Raw genomic sequence first — 21,338 nt, 5'->3', positions numbered from 1 at the left:
CTAACCATATTGATGTAAACAATACAAAGACAACAGGCTTGATTGAGAATTTTATTCTATAAGGATATGCATTTCCATGCACATTATAAAGCAATTAGTTAGGGAATATATACTTTATCAAATAGCAGAGTTTTCTTTTGACCAAGTTAGAAATAGACCTGGCACTTGTCTTCAAATAATAATACAAAACTCACAGAAATTTAACTCTCTTTTTTAACAGGAGGAACATTAACAGGGTGGGAGTATCCTGCAGCTGGAGGCGTTTAAGGTGCATCAAAACTGTTTTAGGTGACATCACAGCTTCTCTTATGACCAACTCTTTACTCCCAAACAGCCCCTGCTGAGCTCGGCGGGTTGACATCAGAGCAAAGTTATCTGTAGTGAGGGTGAAGATTCACAACAGCTGCTGAACAACATCATCAGATAATGAAAATGCTGACTGCTTCGGATAAACAGGCTTTTATTTCCAACAGGAGCTGAATATAAACACAGCTGAAGTGACTTTGGCTACTTTAGGGAAACATTATTAAAATATTATTCCTTACAATGACGTGAGATTTAAATTACTGGTCCAAAACCCGGTTAATGGCCTGAGTCTTTGGTCAGCTAAGCATGCTAGTGTGGCAGCTAGCATTAGCACTCAGGGTAGGGGCAGTAATTCGTATCAAGTTAGAAGCATTTTGAGGAAAACATGATAAATTCTCTCAGGATTTTTATGTTTATCATTTGAAGATGCATATAATTAGGAAATAAAAAGAAAGTAAAAACACTATACAAAGGATTTTCTTCTCCAAAAGGCACTGTGGGTCCAAAAAATATAAAATTATTTGCATTTATCATTTGTAATGATTTTAAGAAAGACAACTTAACACATTGTAGTTAAAATACACTCAAAGGCTCTGAATCAAAAATTATATTTTGATGTTGATTTTACCGAGGGATAAAGAAAAATGTAATTCTATTATCATCATCATTCATTCACTACTGTACATTAAACCACTGACAGGTGTGTGTGCTCACATACACAAGAGGATCGCATCAGAGCTGTTATATAGTTACACTGTACTTGTTGATTAGTAATTCAAAGCTTAATTTCCTTATTGCAAAAACATTGTTTGGTTGACGTTCCGTTTTAGTGACCGATCACTAAAACAAGCCCCAGAAAATATTTTAAAAAGGCTACATTGTTATATTTTAGAAATCTGGCTTTTCTTAGTTCCGTTTAAAATTCCCTTTCTTTAATATAGCTCTCATAAATCCATGATATACTAAATACTGCAGTGACGACTCGCACAGGTGCAAACCACTAATAAACATTTGAACAGTGCAGACAGAGTTTTGTGAAGAACAGTCTTAAATCCACATTATTTAAAAATGGCTACTTTAAACTCAACACAATTCCCATCCGGTCATACTCAAGGTTTGGACCCAAAACAGGGCTTCAACATTAAAACAGACTTTCCCAAAACGGAAAATAAAAATAGGCAAAGACAAAGCACAAAAGAAAAATACAGGAGTCACATTTGAAAGAAAAGCTAATCTTCTTATAGATGATTATGGAAAATAACATGTGCTACTGAATGGACTGGTCCCTCTTAGGTTCGACAATCCTTTAGCTGTTTTTTTTTAGGCTGCTTTAAGAAGTCACAGAATGAAGTGGCGGCACGGCGGTGGACCACAGTGATCATCACATATCCATCCCTGATTCATGCAAAACAGATTTGTGCAGATGACACAAGGGAGGATGGCTTCAGGCTTTACAATAGCAGCTCGATTTACGAATCAAAGAATATCAGACATCTGCATGCTCCTCTCTGGGCTCTGCATCGAGCTTGGATTCAGAACATCATTCAGGCGTCAGACTCTGATGAAAACATTAATAACCTACTTTACAACCTGTCCACATACATTCAGCTCCCCCCACTAAACACTTTCACGGTCACCAAAACCTTTGTCTTGAGTGACCGAACAGAAACCGCTGATCTGTTTTGACCTGCTCCCATTTTCACAAATCTCTCTCCAACGTAGACCTCGACCCTTTCAGTATAGACAACATTCACATAATATTCCTGGCTGCCTCTACAGCAAGTAAAAATAGAATTAAACTTAAACATATTTGCTTAAATTTAAGCCAAAGGCTTCCCAGGACGCATGGTGGGGAAGTGGTAGCACCGCCAACACCTGAAGAAGATCCTTTAGATTTCTGTTTGTATACAGCGGGTCCGTGTAGGGCTTACAGGCTGCGCGGCAGTGTTGTTGATGCTCTCTTTTATTTTCTTGTCCTTCTCCGGCTCCGAGTCTGCGCAGGCGCCTCCACTCTCCTCACTGATGTACAGAAACATGCCGCTACTTCCCTCTCTTGGCGAGGCAGGCGGGGATGAGGAGAGCAGGCGGTGAGTGAAGGATACGTTGCTGCTGTGAGGATGATAATGCTCCGGGCGGTCGTTCTCCACCTCGGGCATAGGTGTGATGGTGACGTCACTGAAGGCGGTGGTGTGGTGATGAGAGTGGTGGTCCGTTTGGGTAGAGCAGGGAGCATGAGCCGGTCTTGAAGTTTCAGGGTCGGAGCAGCTAAGCTCTGATGAGAAGTGGCTACAGTGAGAGTCGGCCACTGAGGGCAGGCTGCCGCTCAGGGAGGGAGAATCGAACTCTGAGGAGTTGGTGCTGCGCTGCTCCAGGAGCTGAGCATCCATATCTGCTCTCGTCTCGTTTATTTTTGTGTCTCCTCTGCTGCAGCTGCTGCTGCTCGCTCTTTTCCAAAGCTTTCCTCTGCTCTTCTTGCCTCCTGATGTTGAAGCTTCCTTTGACCAGGGGGACGAGGGGCAGCAGTGGTTCTCATGCTGCACACAGCAACTGGTGGAGGGGCATGAGCAGGCACCACCAGCAGCACCTTTGAGGCCGACGGTGCTACTGCTGCAGCTGGCTTCATCCAGGCTGCTGCTGGCGCTGCAGTGCCTCACTTTCCCCTGTTTGGACTCCACGTCCGCCTGAGCATCCAGGCTGTTGTCTCTGCCAAACAACATTACAAGAACAAATCATTTTAGTACAAGTGAAGTCTATCTATAAAGCTCATTTTATAAACTCAATGTGCTTCAAAATAAAAAGCAAAACATATAGAACGTTGTATTCTTTAGGTTAAAGAGGAAATAATTATAATGTTAAGTTGAACAACTTCTATTAAAGAGATTCACTTTTATTTATCAAGAAGCAACTGTTTTTATGTGCTTTCACCGTCTTTTTTTGTCAGACAAACAAACACTTGAACCACAGTGCTAAAGGTACTAGTGGACTAGGACAGGGATTTCTTTTTAAGAGATAGTAAAGATTAAGTAGTCTACTGACCTTTCCAGAGGCATATAGGCACTGAGGATGGATCCTGCCATGGCTTTTGTGCTGGCGTTGTCACTGATTGTCCCAAGACTGACGGTGGCTGACTCCCCGCTCAGACTGCAGCGCTCCTTTTGGACATCAGCCTGCACTTCCATCCTGGAAATAACAATTAAAACAAAATATTCAATCATTTGTCAAGTCTCAGTGAGGCAAAAAACACCTGAACAGTACAATGAAATCTATATACTTAGCCATACTGAAGATTAAAATCTAATAATAATAATCAGCATGCACTACGAGTTCCTTCAAATTGAAAAAACATGTATAAGAAACGTAATATTTGCCAGTCAAATCCAGTTTATTACCTGTTGTAGCAGCTGCCAGAGAGGCTTCCTGTGATGCTGGTCCCAGCGAGGGCCGTGGTACTGGCGTTGTCACTCATGTTGTCGCGCTGAGTGGAGCTCATGCCGCAGCGCTCCATGTGGCTCCCACTGACACTGAGGCCCGTCAGGCCGCCGACACTCGCTCCATCTCCGAGGCTGGGATTGTTGAGCCTAGTCTCTGCCACTGAGGTCGTGTCTAAAGGGGACATGGGGCGACAGGAAGTGTCATTTTGATCATTAAGAGAAGCTTCTGACTTACAAAGAAGGTCCATGAGTTATGTGAAGCACATAACTTTCGGCTTGGGGAGAAGAAAAAATAAGTGAGGTTAAAAGGAGCATGACGTAAATAAAGATTGGGCCATAGAGAGGAATTTTGCCGGCTATCCTAGATAACAACAGCAAACAAAAATGACTTTGAGGTCATGAAGCAAAGTTCATTCTTCTGAAGTCACATAATTGACATCATTGACTTCAGAGACTTTCATCAGCTTTAAATTCATCCTGGAGCAACAGATTGATGAATTCTTAGGTCTGAATAAGTTCCATCATCTCTCTCACTTTATTTCGCTGGAAAGGTCAAAGTCCCGGCTGTCATTTGGACTCATAAATACCCTACGATATAAGCCTAGTCTCCCTGAACACCTCCTGGAAAGCAAGTCTGACAGTGACATACACACTATGACAGGAAAAACCACTGACACTGCGTCAGTCATTTCACACCATTGCACAACTGAAACAACTGGCAATGAATGACTCGTATGTGCACACAAAGCCACTGACCAACGTAGGGGTATTTCTGCAGGCCGAACAGATTGACAAGAACACTCATGTTCCAGCAAACAGCTACCACACATATTTGTGCAGCTGGCATTTAGTTAATATCCAGGTGCTGTGCGAGAAGTAAAACAAGGTGAATGTACAAATAATGAGGACATGTACGCCAGTCATTTCGCACCCCTGCAGGACTCAAACTCCCTGTCAATCCTTTTGGCAATTCGGTAGCTATGAATAATCCATGCGTACACACAAAGTCACAGACCAACGAAGGTGTACGAATGTGCCAGCACACGGCTCCAACAAATATTTATGTTATGGTTGCTAAGAAGCTGTTGATATTTGTTCAGGTACCATCGATAATTCCACATAAACCATTCTTCAGTCAGTGTATGACTAGATTGAAAAGGTTTCTTATTTAAAAGTACACAGAATAACTAATAAATGGAGAGACTGGCATTTAAAAAGGTGTGAATGAAATGCAAAAGTAGTAGAAAGTGGTACTTCTGCCTCTTAGATTTTTGAATAGTCAGTAGGAAATCAGTGGCAGTGCTTCTGTTATAGAGGTGCTCACCTGTGGCTGCAGCCCCGCTACCTATGTTCTCATTTTCGTCATCAAACTCGATTCGCACCCCTTTGCCGTTTCCAGCAGACACTCCACAGCCTCCGCTCCGGCACAGTGAGATCGGGACAACTCCATAGACGTACGCCAGCATGATGGGGACACCAATGCCTGCACATACAGTGTAAACACACACTTTAACAGCAGAATATTTATCTGGGTTCAATGTTAAACAGTTGGAAGCATTTCGCAGAAATTCTCAGCATATATCACAATTAGTTTAGACAGTTGAAAGCAGAAATACAAGACCGGCATAGGACACATTTTGGGGGTTATCTTCAAACCGGATGATGCTTTTGTACAGCTTTATACATGTGACTCATAAAGAAAAAATATTTGAAATGTTGTGGAGGATAAGGAAGTCAAAATGGAAAGGAGGGGAAACTTTTTTCTTACCGACAGTGACTGCTGCAACTACAGGCGACACGATCACAGACAGCGACACCCCGCCAGCAATTACCAAGTTCCTCTTGTGTTTAGAGATGTCCTTGCCCTCATAGCGATTATGGATCTGAGGAGGGAAATCATTTTTTAATTACCTTTGAAAAGGCCAAGAAAGGCTAACACTGTTGAGCAGAATTAAATGGCGAGATTCTTAACAGTGTTTTAAAGAGTTGTGCAGAAAGAGCTTATAATGCATTCCACAGAAAATGTCTCAAAGGTCCAGTCCAAACCATACCACATGTCCTGATTGCGAGGTTTATTCTACAAATGATTTAGATTATATATATTTAGTTCGATATTATCCCTCAGCTGCCTGCTGCAAGCTCTCACCTTTCTGCCCACATAGACTGGGATGCCAATGATCATTGCAGGAATGGCGATGCCGGCTATGAGGGCGATACCCACGGGTGCGCCAACCAACGTGCCGAGCTGCCAGAGGATCTTCTTCTTCCTGCTCCACGGCTTCTTCCCCCAGAAGGTGCAGCCTGATGGACTGAGAGGATTGGAGGGAAAGAGGAAATGGGTTTTCAACAACAGAAAGAGTGAAAATAACCACCACCATAAAAATGAAAACTAGGGATGTAAAGTAAGTAGAAACATAATGGTTTTCAATTCTGAAAGTTATGTAATTATATACCTTAGCTTCTTTTTCTAATACAATTATTAGTCAGTCCAAAGAAGAAACATTCAAGAGGCAGAAATCACTGAAGGAAACACAACTTCATTAACTACTGAGTGTTATTAAACTGTTTTGTTTGCTGCATGACGTTTGCCTCACCTTAAATAGTGTAAATCAGAGATCTCCTTCATGCAGAGCCAGCAGAACTCGCAGCCGCACACAGCGCAGGTCATGTGATTACAGCTCCCATCATTCATCTTGATAATGTAGGCGGCACAGCGAGGACACGGCTTGATGTCATCCCCTAGTGAGCGTTGATTGAGGTAAAAGCAAGAGAAGAGTTCAGTGCTTTTGGGAATATGTATAGTGCATATTGTACACTGTGGCCCAGGGTTGTAATACTTTCTACATGTATAATATATATAAACTAACTGTTGGAGCTCTACTGAGGCTAAAGCTGATGGAACAGTGTGTTCATTTCAAGTTCATAAGTGTATTAGTGAATTACCTGCAGCTCCGCTCTCCTGGCTGTAGCTGAGGGAGGAGGACCTGAAACTTCTTAAACGGAGGCTTTGGGCCCTTTGTTGCCGTGCGGAGTCACATGTCTGGTTGGGATGCCACAGCTGCTTGCAGTGGTAGCAGAACTCCGTCCCGCAGCCATCACGCCCACAGGTGATCTTTGGGCAGCTGGCACAGCCAAACGCAATGACTGCATAACTGAGAGAGAAAGCAGATGCAGACAAAAGGGTGGTTAGTTTTTGCTGGTGGATGTTAAGAAGAACACCAAAGGGCTCATCAGAGTATAACACTGGAGTGGGTAAATGTGCTCAAAGTGCCAGTTTCATATCTATGGTCTGACGTGTTGGATTTGATCTTATTTTACCCATTTGGGTTATGATTTTGGTAGTGTTTTATTTATATCTGTTTTATACCTATGTATTATGTGCAGATTTTTTTGCATTATTATAAAAACATTAATTAAGAGTCAAGGAAGTTGAAATAATTACAAACTACTGAATCCGAAATCCATCGACTCAAAGGTTTGTTAATTAAATCAATATAGCTGATTATTTCACCAGTGTATGTATGTTACAACAAATCAGTACTGGCAAAATCAGTTCTGCATTTGTCCATAATACCATAATCAATCATCACAGCGGCTGCCTTTATTGAGCATTACATGGCATGACTTGGACAAAAACCAACATTTGTTTTGATTCATATCAAGCAAATCATAAACGACTTGACAAACTTGTCTGGCACTATAACAATTACAGCCACAGTCATTTATAACACAACACAATTAGATGCGAAGACAAATTGCTTTATTATATGTGAAGTAATAAAATTAATGGTAGCAACTGTTTTTATTCTTGCTTGCTGACAAAAAAGCCAACTAGTGTCCCTCTTGTTTGGAAACAATGACACACTAATCATCGTTTTGTAGAAAGGAAAACTTTAGATAATGTAAAAAGCAGAGAAGAGCATATGTAGCACATGGCATATTAATAAAGTAAGTAAGACAACCTCGGCTAAACCCTGAGATGGTTGCAGCCTTTCAGTCCTCCCCAGCAGGGTTATCATGGAAAAGTTTGAAACACATTTAAAGGAAAAACAAACCTCAGGCTGACAAATAAACTGGACTTAATTGGATATCACTGTGTCAATGACTGAGGAGAGTCTGCAGCCTGCATGAAACCTTCAGGGGATCAACTCAAATACCACCATACAACAGAACATACCCTGTTCACCAATATCTTTATTTATACATTTAATTATTTAAAGCAAAGCCTGCAGCATGATGAAGCTAAGTCAGAATAAATCTGGGCATCAGCTGAAGATGAATTGATAATGAAAATAATCATTAGTTGTTGCCCTACTTGGGAGATAAACAAAAAGTGATCAATTTGTTTCCCCTGCGCTGACATTCAAGAACCTGAAGGTTTTTGAATGATAATAAAAATGTAAAAATGGGACAAAGAAGGAAAAACAATCATTTGGCAATACACCCTACAGTAGAGCAAAAAGAAGAGGTTTAAAGGCCTTTATTTGCTCGAGTATAATTAAAAACTCTGCACTGGATTTCTCCTCACAAGTTGGAAAAAGAAGAGTAAGGGTGGACTTTACTACTCCTATGATACGGTGAAGGAAACAGAAAACAAATGCGTGGTAAATGACGTCAGGGCATCATTTACGATCCTTGTAAAATGTTTCCCTAGTACAAACTGACACACTTAGCAGTTTAGCATCGGGGGAAGTTTGTGTGGGCACAGTACACCTACAGGGCCAGGAGTCTAGACAGTTTCCAGCCAGACTCCACTCACACCTCAGTGAGGCAAACTAATGGCAAATGTTGTAGAAGTCGTAAAGTGGAAGGGCAAACTCCCAAATGGACATTTTGGTATGAGCATAAAACTATGTACGACACCACTGTTAAGTCCAGACTGTACACTGCGAACAAATACAATATTAATCTCTCTATGTCTAATGTTTGTTCGGGGGATTCCTGCCTTTGAGAATTGCTGAGCAAACGCAGCCCAATAACTTGCGGCTGTTATTATACAACAATTTAGAGCGGCAGCAATAACCGGCAGAGGCTGTGACAGTGAGCCAGAGCTGAAGTGATTAGATGACGAGAGCAAGATGAGCTGAAAAAGGCTCATGAAAGAGCCATTATTCAAACAGACAGGGTCGGCAGTGTTGATGAAACAAAGCCCGGAGAGGAGAGGGAGGGAGAGAGGGAGACAGAAAGAGGGGCAGAGAGAAAATGAAACCAACAATAAAAGCCTGAAATGAGTTAGTAGCTCGTCCGAATCACTACGAAGCAATTTACATGATTTCTTTACCCTTTAGAAACACCAATAGACTGCTGCATGTGTGGATGAGCAGTTTTGATTATGCTGCGTATGTGGTTGTCACGGCCTACAGGTGCAGTCAACAACAGGTAGAGCGGGGCGTACCGCAGTGAGCACACAGGACATTATGTTAGCTTCAGGCCTGTGAGCAAACTGTGGAATCCCTAGCAGCTCTAAACATACAAAACTCTGACCTGAAACTCACCTGTCATCTTTGTGTGAAAGAGGGAGACCAGAACAACACATTCTCCCTCCCTCAGAGAATCAACGAGGTTTTGAAACATCTTATTTTGGACTGTGGCTGCATGAGTCAAATTTACTAATAATCTAAGCTGCTGAAAACACAAACTCAATACATGTGCATCTAGTAATTGGCCAATCATGGAGTTTTGACCTGTCTTATTTTCCCTTTTGTTATGTTCTTCATTGTTTTACTTTCTTATTCCGTATGGTATCCTTCTTATTATTTAACATGAATTTATCCTCCACCCTGAGATGCAATAAAGAATGTTTCCGGCCTTGTTTGGAAAATGCTTGACAGTAATTAAAGGTGACGACGATGACAACAAATATAATTAATAGCATCGTTACCAGCTTTAAGTAATTTGAGGTTTTAAAAAAACGTCAGGTATGGTGTGTTAACAATAGGCCTCTTCATCACCTGCTGCTCACCTCTCTTAGCTGACTCATCGGGGCTGACAAACAGGTCTATCAGAGCTACGAGTTATTTTTAACTCAGGCATCAATGCAGAAAGTAGGGTGAACTTCAAAAGGCCAGATTACAGCCTTGACGTTTCCTTATTGTGGCTTCTCACTGTGTTATTTCTGGACTTGTGTATCAGACGCATCAAACATCAAGCACATCTCAGGGAATAGAGTCGTTTCCTTGTTGTTTTTCTTTGGCTAACTTGCTTGACAGTGAGGTGGACTACACTTAATATGCGAAAAAGAGTTCAACTAAGATGATCAGTCTTCAATATTTAGATTTAAATAAATGTCTGTGAAGTCACTATCTATCCCCCAATGACACAAACGATAATTGAGCCTATGGTTTTAGCTCTGATTCTTACCCGCAGTCGGGGGCCGGGCACCAGCGGCAGTCAGGTTCAGCCACCAGAAACCTCCTCAGCATGAACTCCTCGTACTTCTCCATGAGGGCTCGATCCCCCAGGATCAGCTGGATATCATGGGGATTGAAGCGCTCTGTGCACTCGGGGCAGCAGATGTTGACACGAGACTCAGATATCTCGATGCGCAGATACTGTCGCAGGCAGTCTGCGCAGGAGCGGTGGTGACAGGTCATGATGTCAGGGAATTGGTCGCGTGCATGGCGCAGGAGGCACAGAGGGCACTCCAGCATGTCTGATGAAGAACCTGACACTGAAGACGTGGACACTGCGGCCAGCGCCGAGAGGGAGGACGTTTTCTCATGGACAGTCTCTGCCGGGACGCTCTCTGCGATGACAACTCCGTCCGCGGCAGCTGTAGCCTGCAGATGCCTCGATTTGCGCTTGGTGTCGCGGTCGGGCCGTCGGCGACGACTGAAGATTGCGTGGAGGGACAGGCGGCGCTTTTTGGGGGTCTTTCTAACTGAGGGGAGGCTAACAGAGGAGGCAACAGAGTGAATGTCTCGCTCTGAGCCTGTGCTGCCATGATGCTGCTGGTGCATGATGCTCATCACAAGAGAAGGGGTGCTGCACATCAGGAGAGATGAAGGACAGGGAGAGGGAGGAAGATGGACAGGATGGTTTAGGGGAGGGGGGCTCGACTGCTGTTAGCTAGGAAATCATGGCTGGAAGTTGGTAGGAGGTGTGGAAGTCTGTAGTGTGGTCCGTCCCTGGTTGATAGCACAGTGATGAGATGCAGATGTTCAGATGTAGAACACCAACCTGACAGAGAGGGAAACAAGAATAGGAAATCAGGTACAGAGCCAAATCTGAATCCATTCACTTTTAATGAGTTCTAGCAAAACAGAAAAAAATGGACGATTCAAAATACAACACAACCTGGGACAGCTATCAAAGAGGTGTTGTGTGTTAAGTAGAGGCCATCCCTTTGATAACGAAATATTTTCCTTCAGCCAATTTTTTGGGCGCATCATGTGTGTACGTGCATGTGAGACTGCTTATATAAAAGCTCTGAAAGCTCTCCCCAGAGAGTGTGTATTAGTCATGTGTAGGCAAAACAAGACAGAATCCTTTGTTTTTTCCATCATAGATCTCAGATGTGGCCACAGCTGTGTTAGTTTGCCTCTTGAGGAGCCACACCTCGCTTCAAGTGTTTCCACATGCTCTTATTTTACACAACATGAACAACTAAAGCATAACATATTTGACAGCTGTATTCAAGAGCACTGGCAGGGGATTTGAAGAACTGCAGTTTGAAGCTGATGCTACGCAGAAACAGAGGAGGACACGTATATTTTAAAAAGTAGTGACTTTTAGGAGAAGTACAGAAATAAATCCACACAGTTAATGGGTGTGTTGCTATGCAGGCTTCCATAATGTTAAGAAGAATCAGCTTATGCTAATGAATGTACACGTTTTATACGCTTCTACCTTGAACTCGTACCTTAGGAGACAAAGTAATGGAGGGAGTTAAATCAAAATGGAGTGCCAATCTCACTATTTGTTTCCAACAATTCAACATTTTCTCAGAAATCTTTGCTGCATTGCCATTTCATCACAATATATTCCAGAAGTTTAAAAAATAGTTTTATTAACAGTTGAATCCCAGCCTTTACTTGTCAAGAGTCTCAGTTGGGAAATAAGCAATTTCAATGCTAAACCATCGCACTCAAAATATATAGTCGCTTTCTTTTTGCAAGCCAGTCCAAAATCCACTTTATAATGGGGCATTGGAGGCGAAGTCCATAGGGACTAGGCTTGGGAACCGCAAAGTCAACTGTACAAGTCCCTGATAGACCAAGCGCTACCGGGTACCAGCTGTTCCTGAGCAAGGCAGCGCTCCTTACACTGCTCCCTGGGGGCCTTACATAATGATAGCCCACTGCTCCTAACACTAGGATGGGTCAAATGCAGAATGTACATTTCCCCTCCTTCGGACGATTAATCGATATTACTTTCTATAATCAATAACAGTGCCTAATCCAGTTATAATTTGACATTGTAATGTTGTTGTGTTCCCACATGAAGTGAAGAAACAGTTTGTTTTATTGATGTCCTCACTTTTGTCTATTTCATCTCCCATTTAGAAAACAACGAAGCAAAGCAAATGAATGACATCAGCAAGAAGGGCTGTAGCACATTGTGCCCTGGGGAACATTGCATATCTATCTTTGTTTAACTTCTCAGCACTTGTAAGCCACAGGAAACTCCCCTTTAACAATAATAAGAGGGCTATTAAACATGCGCAGTGTCCTTGCCTGATGTTCTATTCAGAGTATCACCACTGGGATTGTTCTTATGTAAAGGGTGATAACAGGGCTGTTAGGTATTGGACACAACACTTAAAGTAGTAGAGCCGCTTTTTATTCCTGATACCAGACAAATACACAACTGCAGTTTCACTGGCGGGTCGGACAAGCTCACAAGACGTTTCCTTGAGTCCATAAAGGGTTTTTCTCTGAGTTGCCAGTGTCATTTTTCATTTCTTAATATAGCTCAATTCGGCCACTAAGTCATACTTATAACAATATCCTTTCCTCGCTCGTTAAATATAGGGTACTTGCTGTGTGAAATACAATTTTTCAAATAAACACCAAATATCCCACGCCAATTCAAAGCCAAACAATAAAATAAATAAAAGCCAGTAAACCAACATGATCTGGAGATGCAGAAAGGGCTAGATGTTAATATGCAGCCATCTTTAGCTGACTTCAACGTACAAGTACATTGGACGCAAAGTAACCTAAATGTTTGTGAACCCAAGATAACTACAATTGTAAAAAAAACAGAAAGTCTAAACCATAATTGCACGACATTAAACCATTAGCACTGCAGCCAGGTTGTAAAGACTGTTTTAATTGCTTGTTCTGACTTGCTTTTTAAAACCCAAAGCCTGCATATGACATCTGAAATTTAAGCACCACATAACACCAGTGGGTGAGGCGACATGAGATGACAAATCAGGCAGTTTGATGGTGTGACTTCCTTGAGGTGTGTCACAACTCTAAATAGATCCCCCTTGATCTGAAATTACGATAAAAGATTGCACTCGCAGACCCAGTTCAGAGACATGGCTTTAAACTGTAGCCTGTAAAACCTATTGTGAAAGCTTAACCTTGTCCGGCAACATTTGTAAACGTTCAGATTTAAATCCTCCTTACAGTCGTACAGAGCCATTTGGGTGTCTAAATAGCTTCCAAAGTGTTGGCTCAGCACTTTAAATCCACATCGTAACAAAGTAGATGATGAATTTGGTAAAATAGCCAAGTCATGTGAGCAAGAGGACGTCTTTAACAAGTCAGAGGAGGAATTCTTAAGCAACCCACAAGTGAATGTGAGATTACAACCCCAAGGTGTAATCAAACTGGAAAAAGCCCACCTCGGCACAGAACCGAGAGTGAGTTGGACTTTCCATCTGACTGCGGTCAGTTGGTGCGTTTGTGTTTGTGCACGCACACGCATGTATTCAAGTTTTGTTTCCCAAAGGCAATCACATGCAACCACGGCTCACACACTGAGATGGTGTCCCAGTTCCGGAGACAACTCCAGGGCAGGATTCCCACAGCGGCAGAAAATAACCTTCCTTCAACTCTTACAAATCAGCTGATGCTACACCATGACTACCATTGTAGTATAATTTAAAATGTGCGGTTTTCTGTTGAAGAGACAGGCCCATTCAAGGTTACTGAATTTCTTTATAAGTCACACTATAATTTGTGTGTCACAATTGACTAGGGGGAAAAAATAGTAACAAAATGTGTCACTTGGGGCTGAAGTGGTAGTGGTTTTAAAAAGCATGGCACAACGATATTGGCTTTTCCATTGCAATAAACCAAATAAATCCAGGTTCCCATTGCCTGTAATTTTGCAAAGAGACAATTAGGTGCATAACCAAATTGCAATGGAACGTTTTATGTTACTGCAAATCTGTGACTGCAACATGTCACGTTGAACCCTGTTTTATAAATACGGCTTGTATTTCTTAACACAATTAATAAGCTATAAAAAAGGACTCTCCTGAATATTGATGCTAAAATGTTCCACAGAGCTACTTCCATTACCTGAGCAGACAGATGACTATAGCGAGAGTAAACATTGTTGCAGATAAGGGCCCTTTAATAGTGTACGCAAGCTACGCGGACGTAGTTGTAAACGCAAGGTTCACGCGCGTATTTTTAGTACATACAGAACGCGCGTCAGTTGCTGTGCTGTGCCTTGTCAGACGCGATACACCGCTCATCCCACAGGGGGTAGCAGAGTCTCCGGTGTCTTGTCTGTCTGGTAGAAAAAAGGAAAATGGCTACAGAAGAGGAGTGCCTAATTTTGCTTCTCCTGAATCGTCAGCAGCTTGAAGTACTCAGCAAGCCAACCGAGACGAGAAAGTATTGCGGGGTAGCCGAAACTCAGCCGCTCCCGCCACTTTTTGCTGCCTGCTTCCATTTTTTCTGGGCTCACACGAACCGGTCCCTCATCTGCTTCCACTTTTTTTTTGTGTGTATTTTTTTTGTTTTAATGGTATCAACATCGATATCTGGGTCCAGCGCTATTTCTCGCCATGCATTTTCAACTGCGTTTCTGTCTGAATGTGAAGCGCTCGCAGTGTTATAAAGATGCTGGTGCACACAAACCATAGACTGTATATATACAGTCTATGACACGAACTAATTCACAGAGACGCTCGTCGTTTTCAGCTGCTATAGTACTTCTTCTGTTAATAGCGATTTAGTACAGTACAGTACAGTAATTCTCTTCAGCGCCCCTATCAGAAACGCGTGAAATGGCAGTCGCGCTTGCATCGCGTTACAAAACTCTGGACTACACATTTTGCTACATAAGTATGCGTCAAACCCTCCCTGCGTAGCTCGATGCGTTCGCGTAGCTTGCGTAGACTATGAAAGGGCCCTAAAAGTCCTTTTCATTCTTCATTACCAAAATAGATCAAACATGTCAAAATTTATCCTTGAACCATTCATTGGTTTCAAAAATATCAGCACCCATCAGTGAGATGTGCCACAGTCTAATCAAAAGGGTTTTTTAGTCCCAGATACATTGACAAACAAACCAAAGTAATGATTACCGCCTCACATAGTGATATTAATAGATAAATAGTGTAAGATATTGATTTAAAACACATTCCTGGGTGTCATTTCCAATGTGAAATGTACTTAAAATGTCAGCCAAAGATAATTGTAACTGTTCATTTGTTCATGCTGATATGTCAGGCCGAAACTCGAGGTTACTTGCGTAATCTGGTTTCACTTTGTTGCATTTAAAAAGAGGAAACAATGACTTGGTGAAAATTTGTTTCACTCTTTGGATACCATTTATACTGATGCTGAATTTCTACACCAATATCAATAATTTAGTTATTCAAATCTAATAACAATATATCCAAAAGTATTTTATATTCACATGACGAACACACTTATTTTGACATTGTGCACATATTTTTCAGTGTGCTGGACGGACCTTTCATCTTTCAATAGCGGTCACACCCTTCATAGTTAACCTTTATCAAAACAAATGTGTTACACTGGAATCCAGACAAACGTCCAATAGATTAAACAGAAACAACCGTCTTTGGGCTCTGGCATTTCCTGTGCGCGGTTTGGACTTTGGGACTTTTTCTAATCCATTTGTCCTATTTTTCACAAAGCTGTGGTTGAGCTACCTCCAGTTTATCACATTCCTGATTATAATGCAAACTCTGAAGGTGCCCATCATCTTAATTTGAGAGAGTGTGTAGTTGAGTTGGTGTGTGTTTTAGATGGGACTGTATAACAAAAAAAAGGCAATCCATGGTGCACTTCTTAATGCTGCAGTCCAAATTTAGGGTTGGAAGATGATGGTTTCCTGGGGTTTTGTGAAAATGGTAGCCTATGCCTACCTTCAAAGAAATCCCACATACAGTCATTAGCTTCCACTCCTGGAAATGTGAGTCACAAAGGGCTCTGCTGCATAAAATTCATCACGTAAGCTAATTTCCGGTGACATTCCAGCTGGACGACAGACTTCCTGATCATGACAATGTGTTCAGTTATTATGGCTCGTGACAGAGGAACAGCCTGCGGGACAAACTCTATACAAAAGCTACCTATTTTTCACATGACATGTTTACATATGACATTGGGAGGAGATATTACAGTTTTCTCTTTTAACCGTCACTGCTGTCTACAGCACAAGACACCATCCCTCAAGCAAATTAAAAGAAGTTATTGCTAGACTGCCGAGCATTCATCAGGTGTAGGCCAACTTTTTTTCAGATGGAAATCTAAATTACCCTGTAACTTAACGATGCTCTGTTTAGCTATCATCTGCCAGCCAAAATATTAAAATAATGTCAGTAGTTCAACGCAGAGAAGGGACAGCAGGCACTGAAGTGAATTCCTCTGAGGCTGCCTTCACGCTATTTACAAAACAGTGAGAGTAATAGCCATCAGGGCACGGTACTTTTCCACTTTATCTGGTGCCCTATGATGAGGCAGTTAAACTAACGATGCAGCTGGAGATGCAATGCTTAGGTAGCAAATTCTCTGCAGTATAAAAATATCTGATCAGGTCTAAAAGCTGTTTAAACATGAGGCGGAATTATTTGCCACTTCTCCATTCAGCACCATGGAGACAGCAAATAGATATGGCTTCTGTTTGCCCCTGTGGCCGAATGGGAGATCCTCATTGCTATCTGCATTTAGAAGGTAGTCTTTATTGCCCAGTGGGGAACTGAGGGACCATATGTCTTAAAGCTGCTGCCCATTCATTTTGATTACAGCTTAATTTCTCCGCAAAGAGGTTGTTGCACTACTGTATGTTCTTCCTACTTCTAGGACCGCAGTACCACAATATACACTTGGTTAAATCTTAATGCAATTTTCTAAGATGCTTTAATTATCCAATCATGTTTAGAAGAGGGTGTTGGTCCTCCATGCGTAACGCACAGACACATGCTCACAAGTGAAGGAAGAAAAGCCATCCTGAGTAATCACCAATTAGGTTTAGGTGTTTGTTATCTTTCCCTGGTTCACAAATGTTTGTCAGGTCATTTATCAAGTAAAAGTCATGACGAGTGAAAATGTGTGTAGATAGGAACAGATTATTGCACAAAAAGCAAATGTTTGCTTTCTATTGACAGCCCATGGGTCTTGTGTGTGTGTGTGTCACATGCAGCTGTCTGGCCGTCAGTCAATGTTAGACTCAAACCAAGTTAGAAGAATGATGTTCACAAATTAAATGTTTGGAATAAGGATTATTACATATCAGATCTACAACATTGTTACTGCGATCATTATGTTGTCCCTAGCACAACTGACCAGCAAATGTAGGTCAAATAACCAGAAACTAGTTTGGACTAGATAATATTTACTGGGTAAATTAAAAAAATAGGATAAGAGTAGCTTTTTCCATAACAGGTGCCATTTAAGTAAACCTGTTATTAAGAAAGTTGCTTCTCACATAGGGAGCAGTACGTACAAATATTTGGCTGTCAATCATTAGTCCTTTTGCTAAACTGCGGAGTTCCCCAAGGAAATATGATCAGCCCGTTTTTTGTTCCTAGTGTAAATTTATGACACTAAACAGGTATGTAAACATGACATGTTCCTGTATGCAAACGACTGGTATTTACTGACAAAAACGTGGCTCAGTCAAGGAAAAGACTGAAAGAATGAATGCTTTTCCTGGTAAAACATCAGTCAATTACTGAGTCTGTACACTCAGTGGCAATGTACAAAGTGCAGGTTGGCAGGTATGTATTTTAATGTATTGTCCCGCAAAACAAAGGCATACTTGTTAGTATAGGTGTGTAAAACTAACAATATATTGTTTGTAAATGTACAGTCTGTCATTATCGTTCAAAACACGTCACTGGGATTGACGGTGAGAAATACCACTGAAGGGTAACACTGGTCATGAGATGAATTGTAAGTAACATCATTCAGCAAATATTACTGAACGTAAGCACAATAACAGCGTAATTCGGGTCTGACACTATTATTGAATTTTACCGGTAGAGGGCTTCAAAGCACTCTTACTAACTCACTGTAATAGTTTTTGATCTAACATTAAACATGAAGTACTTCCCGTAATTGTTAGGTTATCTTTTCAGTAAAACATTGTTGACTGTGCTATACAAGTGACACCCGAAAAAAATACGCAGACATTTCCAGTCATTGAATGATGTCTGTATACTAGGAAATTAGAGTTTGACTTAAACTAAACTGAAATTTTAGAAGAAATCTATTTAAAATGGGAGACCAAATGTTGAACTAGTACTGGATGAATTATTAGTATGCATTGCACTAATTACAATTCTGACCTATGTGTCTGATCTCTGTTGTTAATATCAAGTGTGTATATTTTGTCGATCTCCTACTTTAGTAGATTTTGTATATCCAGCACCTTAAAGTCCTGATTTTCACATTGTGAAGCAGGACATTAATGTAGCTAGTCACCAGCCTATGGTCCACTGCAGTCGAAGTGGGTCATATAAATTATGAGCTCAATATACATGAAAAGTTGATTTAATTATGTTGTCTTGACCATTTCCAAGGATTTATGGCGAGCAACTTCTGCCATTTGTATTCAATAGATTTGCAAACCTCCCCATGTTTTGTCGGAGCTCTGTGAATTGCCTTCATAACCTTAGGCGTCCATCTGTTACTATTACTAAAATAAGCAGTATTTTATTATTGTACAGTATTCAATTAAACATTTTGGTTTGAGCTCATCTACTTCTATTTTACATGTAGTCTACTTCTGCATTATTTGCACATGGGTCACCTTTTTTCAATTCCGTTTTTTGATGCGTCTGTCTAATATATTAAATATATATTTCTGTTGCAAATGTTAATGAAACCGGGGCTTAAGATTTTCATTTCCATAACTCAATGTAGCTACTGTCGAAATGACCAAATAACCTTTGAATCTTATAAACAAATGAGGATAAATGGACAGAACCAAATTGTGTTTACATTTTCACCTGGATAACCAACGTTAGCCCGCTAGCTAGCTAAAATCGGTTTCGGTTAGCAGGAAAGCTAGTACCTAACTTTAGTCGCCCAAAGAGTTTAAACCCAGCTGATCTTTGATGCTTGCTAACCCGCCGCACAGTAACATCGACACTATGGTTAATCCGAGTAATAGTTTTAGCAGTCATAAAACATAATCTGGTGCCAATAGAGGGTTTGACACGATGTAGAGTTTAAGATAATTTACAAGCTAACAAAGCTAAAAACTGCTAGCTGCTCGTCAGCTTCGAACGGGAGGAAGTTGAGTTATGTGAGATACTATGAACCAACCGTTAGCTAGTTCTGGCTGTAAAGATAGTCTCACACACACTTACCGTTATGTTGACATCTGGTCTCCCTTTACTTCACAGCAGAAGTACACACCGTTATCTCAATTTCTGAGTAAACCGTACATTTGTTGCCGAAAACTTCGCAGGACAGGCAATGGACATTCCCCGAGTAAGTCTGACTGATGATGTCAAGCTAGGGAACAAAGTATCTGCAAACAAACGTCCCACTTCCGGTCGGAATGTGTCCGCTTTTCACAACAAGAGACACGTACCTTTTTTGACTACATGTTTCTTATTCAATTTGACTATAAACTTAAACTACATTTCAGATTCAAATAGTGTTTCTTTTATTTCACAATATTTATTGAAAGACTTTCGGATCTGAGTAACAGTAGTAACATATAATAACATTAAATAAAAACAACATCCACTCCCCTTCCAATCATAGTTTACTTAACAATGCTTCTTTTTTTAAAAACTGTATAATATAGGTCTGTAAATTAGTTGTGCCCCTTTTATTCTAAAAATGTACAGGTCTGTCTTGATTAAGAAATCCTTATGTCAATGAGAATGCTGTTTAATTAATAAAGGATGAAAGATGCATTAACATATGCATAAATTTGTCCAGTTTTGTAATTAACAAACAAAAAAGTTTTTAGAATTTAGACATTATAATATATTATAAATGTGAAATGTATCAGTGGAGTAAAAATGTTTTCCTGTCAAATGTATTGAATTATCAAAAAAGTAGTATGATCTTAAATGATCATTATAGACAGTACAATTAACTGTGAATTGTTGTCAACCTTTAGTACTTGAACAAATGTTGCTTACAATAGTTACTCACCACCCCTGGAAATAAACGCTGTGTTTTGGATGTGATTTTTAATTCCCAACGATGACGTTATTTATCGCTCTACAACCGGAACATATTTTCGTGAAAACAGTTGTTGACTTGACACGTTGTCAGAACACCCGACGAATGTGACCTCCAGTCCACTAGGGGTCAGTAGCAGAAATGCCAGTTGCCTCCAGAATTAGAGGAAAAACTGAAATTTGTGAAAACAAATGTGTTTTTTCAGTCTTTCCCTGTGAAATGTTCAAATGTTGTCGTTGTCATTTAAACTTTATGTTATGCTGTTGTTGGAGGCAAATAAAAGCAACGTAATTTTAGGGACTGTTTTTATGTAAGAATTGCATTGCATGATGGGATGTTGCCATATATATCCCAAGCAAAACTCCAATAATAATTTTCAGCCTCAATACACAAGTGTGTCCTCTATATTAAAGCCAGGTTTTGATCAATTGTTTATTTCCATTGATTTCAATCACTTAATATGGTTTGTCTGGGAAATGGGTTCCCATCTAACGACATAATAATTCAAACTTACCTGGCAAAGGAGATTCCATGATCACGAAGGTGGATCCCCTACAGCGAGGCGCGGCCGTTGCACTGACGGGCACGCTGAACTGTACGAGTTCCTCGGATGTAGGAATCTCGACTCCAAAATATGTGGTAGTGGGGGACTGCGTTCGCGCTCTCCCCTGACATGTTGTCAACAGTAAATACGTGAAATAGCGGACTTGTCAGTCGGAATGATATATGTTAACAGTCATTATGGACAGTTAAGCATTCTGATAAGAAAAATGTCTACACTCTTTACCACAATATGTTATAGGTCTCAGATATATGCGTAACGTGAATGAAGAGTTTGGCTCGAAATACCAAACCTCAAAACCCAATGGTGCTCTACGAGGAGATTCAAGTGACAAGGGGCGGGTGTGTTACCTTGGTCGGTTATTGGCTAATGGTTACACTACCCCAAAAACATTGTGACATCAAAAAGATGCCCAAATCGGATCAGCTCATTTTCAGACTTTTATAAATGGAC

At 40.9% G+C, this 21,338-nt stretch overlaps 1 protein-coding gene and 1 non-coding gene across 3 annotated transcripts; one reads left to right on the top strand and one right to left on the bottom strand.

The window, feature by feature from the left end:
• Nucleotides 1–38: 38 nt before the first annotated feature.
• LOC134874709 (E3 ubiquitin-protein ligase RNF19A-like) lies at nucleotides 39–20,986 on the bottom strand. Of its 2 annotated transcripts, none has more exons than XM_063898837.1 (10): nucleotides 20,838–20,986; nucleotides 10,098–10,916; nucleotides 6,681–6,889; nucleotides 6,332–6,476; nucleotides 5,884–6,046; nucleotides 5,506–5,620; nucleotides 5,062–5,220; nucleotides 3,696–3,909; nucleotides 3,343–3,486; nucleotides 39–3,009 (listed from the first exon to the last, which is right to left on the bottom strand). In XM_063898837.1, exons 2-10 carry the CDS (start codon nucleotides 10,727–10,729, stop codon nucleotides 2,196–2,198), a joined length of 2,595 nt encoding a protein of 864 aa, XP_063754907.1. In that variant the 5' UTR covers nucleotides 10,730–10,916; nucleotides 20,838–20,986; the 3' UTR covers nucleotides 39–2,195. The 2 variants fall into 2 exon arrangements, with proteins under 2 accessions (XP_063754907.1, XP_063754906.1); XM_063898836.1 differs by lacking the exon at nucleotides 20,838–20,986 and adding an exon at nucleotides 19,492–19,640.
• On the top strand, nucleotides 20,830–20,994 carry LOC134875563 (U1 spliceosomal RNA). Its single transcript, XR_010167229.1, has one exon. It is a non-coding gene; the product is annotated as a U1 spliceosomal RNA (small nuclear RNA).
• Nucleotides 20,995–21,338: the final 344 nt, after the last annotated feature.

This window comes from Eleginops maclovinus, chromosome 13, assembly GCF_036324505.1.
Source record: "Eleginops maclovinus isolate JMC-PN-2008 ecotype Puerto Natales chromosome 13, JC_Emac_rtc_rv5, whole genome shotgun sequence".
NCBI lineage: Eukaryota > Metazoa > Chordata > Actinopteri > Perciformes > Eleginopidae > Eleginops > Eleginops maclovinus.
Note: the sequence above shows the minus strand (reverse complement) of the source record. Positions and strands in the feature narration are given on the sequence as shown.

Excerpts from the sequence above, each read along its gene's own strand:
- LOC134874709 (XM_063898837.1), bottom strand. The coding sequence starts at position 10,729 with ATGTGCAGCACCCCTTCTCTTGTGATGAGCATCATGCACCAGCAGCAT. Across the intron at positions 3,487-3,695 it reads TCTGGCAGCTGCTACAACAG|GATGGAAGTGCAGGCTGATG; the intron begins GTAATAAACTGG and ends TGTTATTTCCAG. Across the intron at positions 3,010-3,342 it reads GCCTATATGCCTCTGGAAAG|AGACAACAGCCTGGATGCTC; the intron begins GTCAGTAGACTA and ends GTTGTTTGGCAG.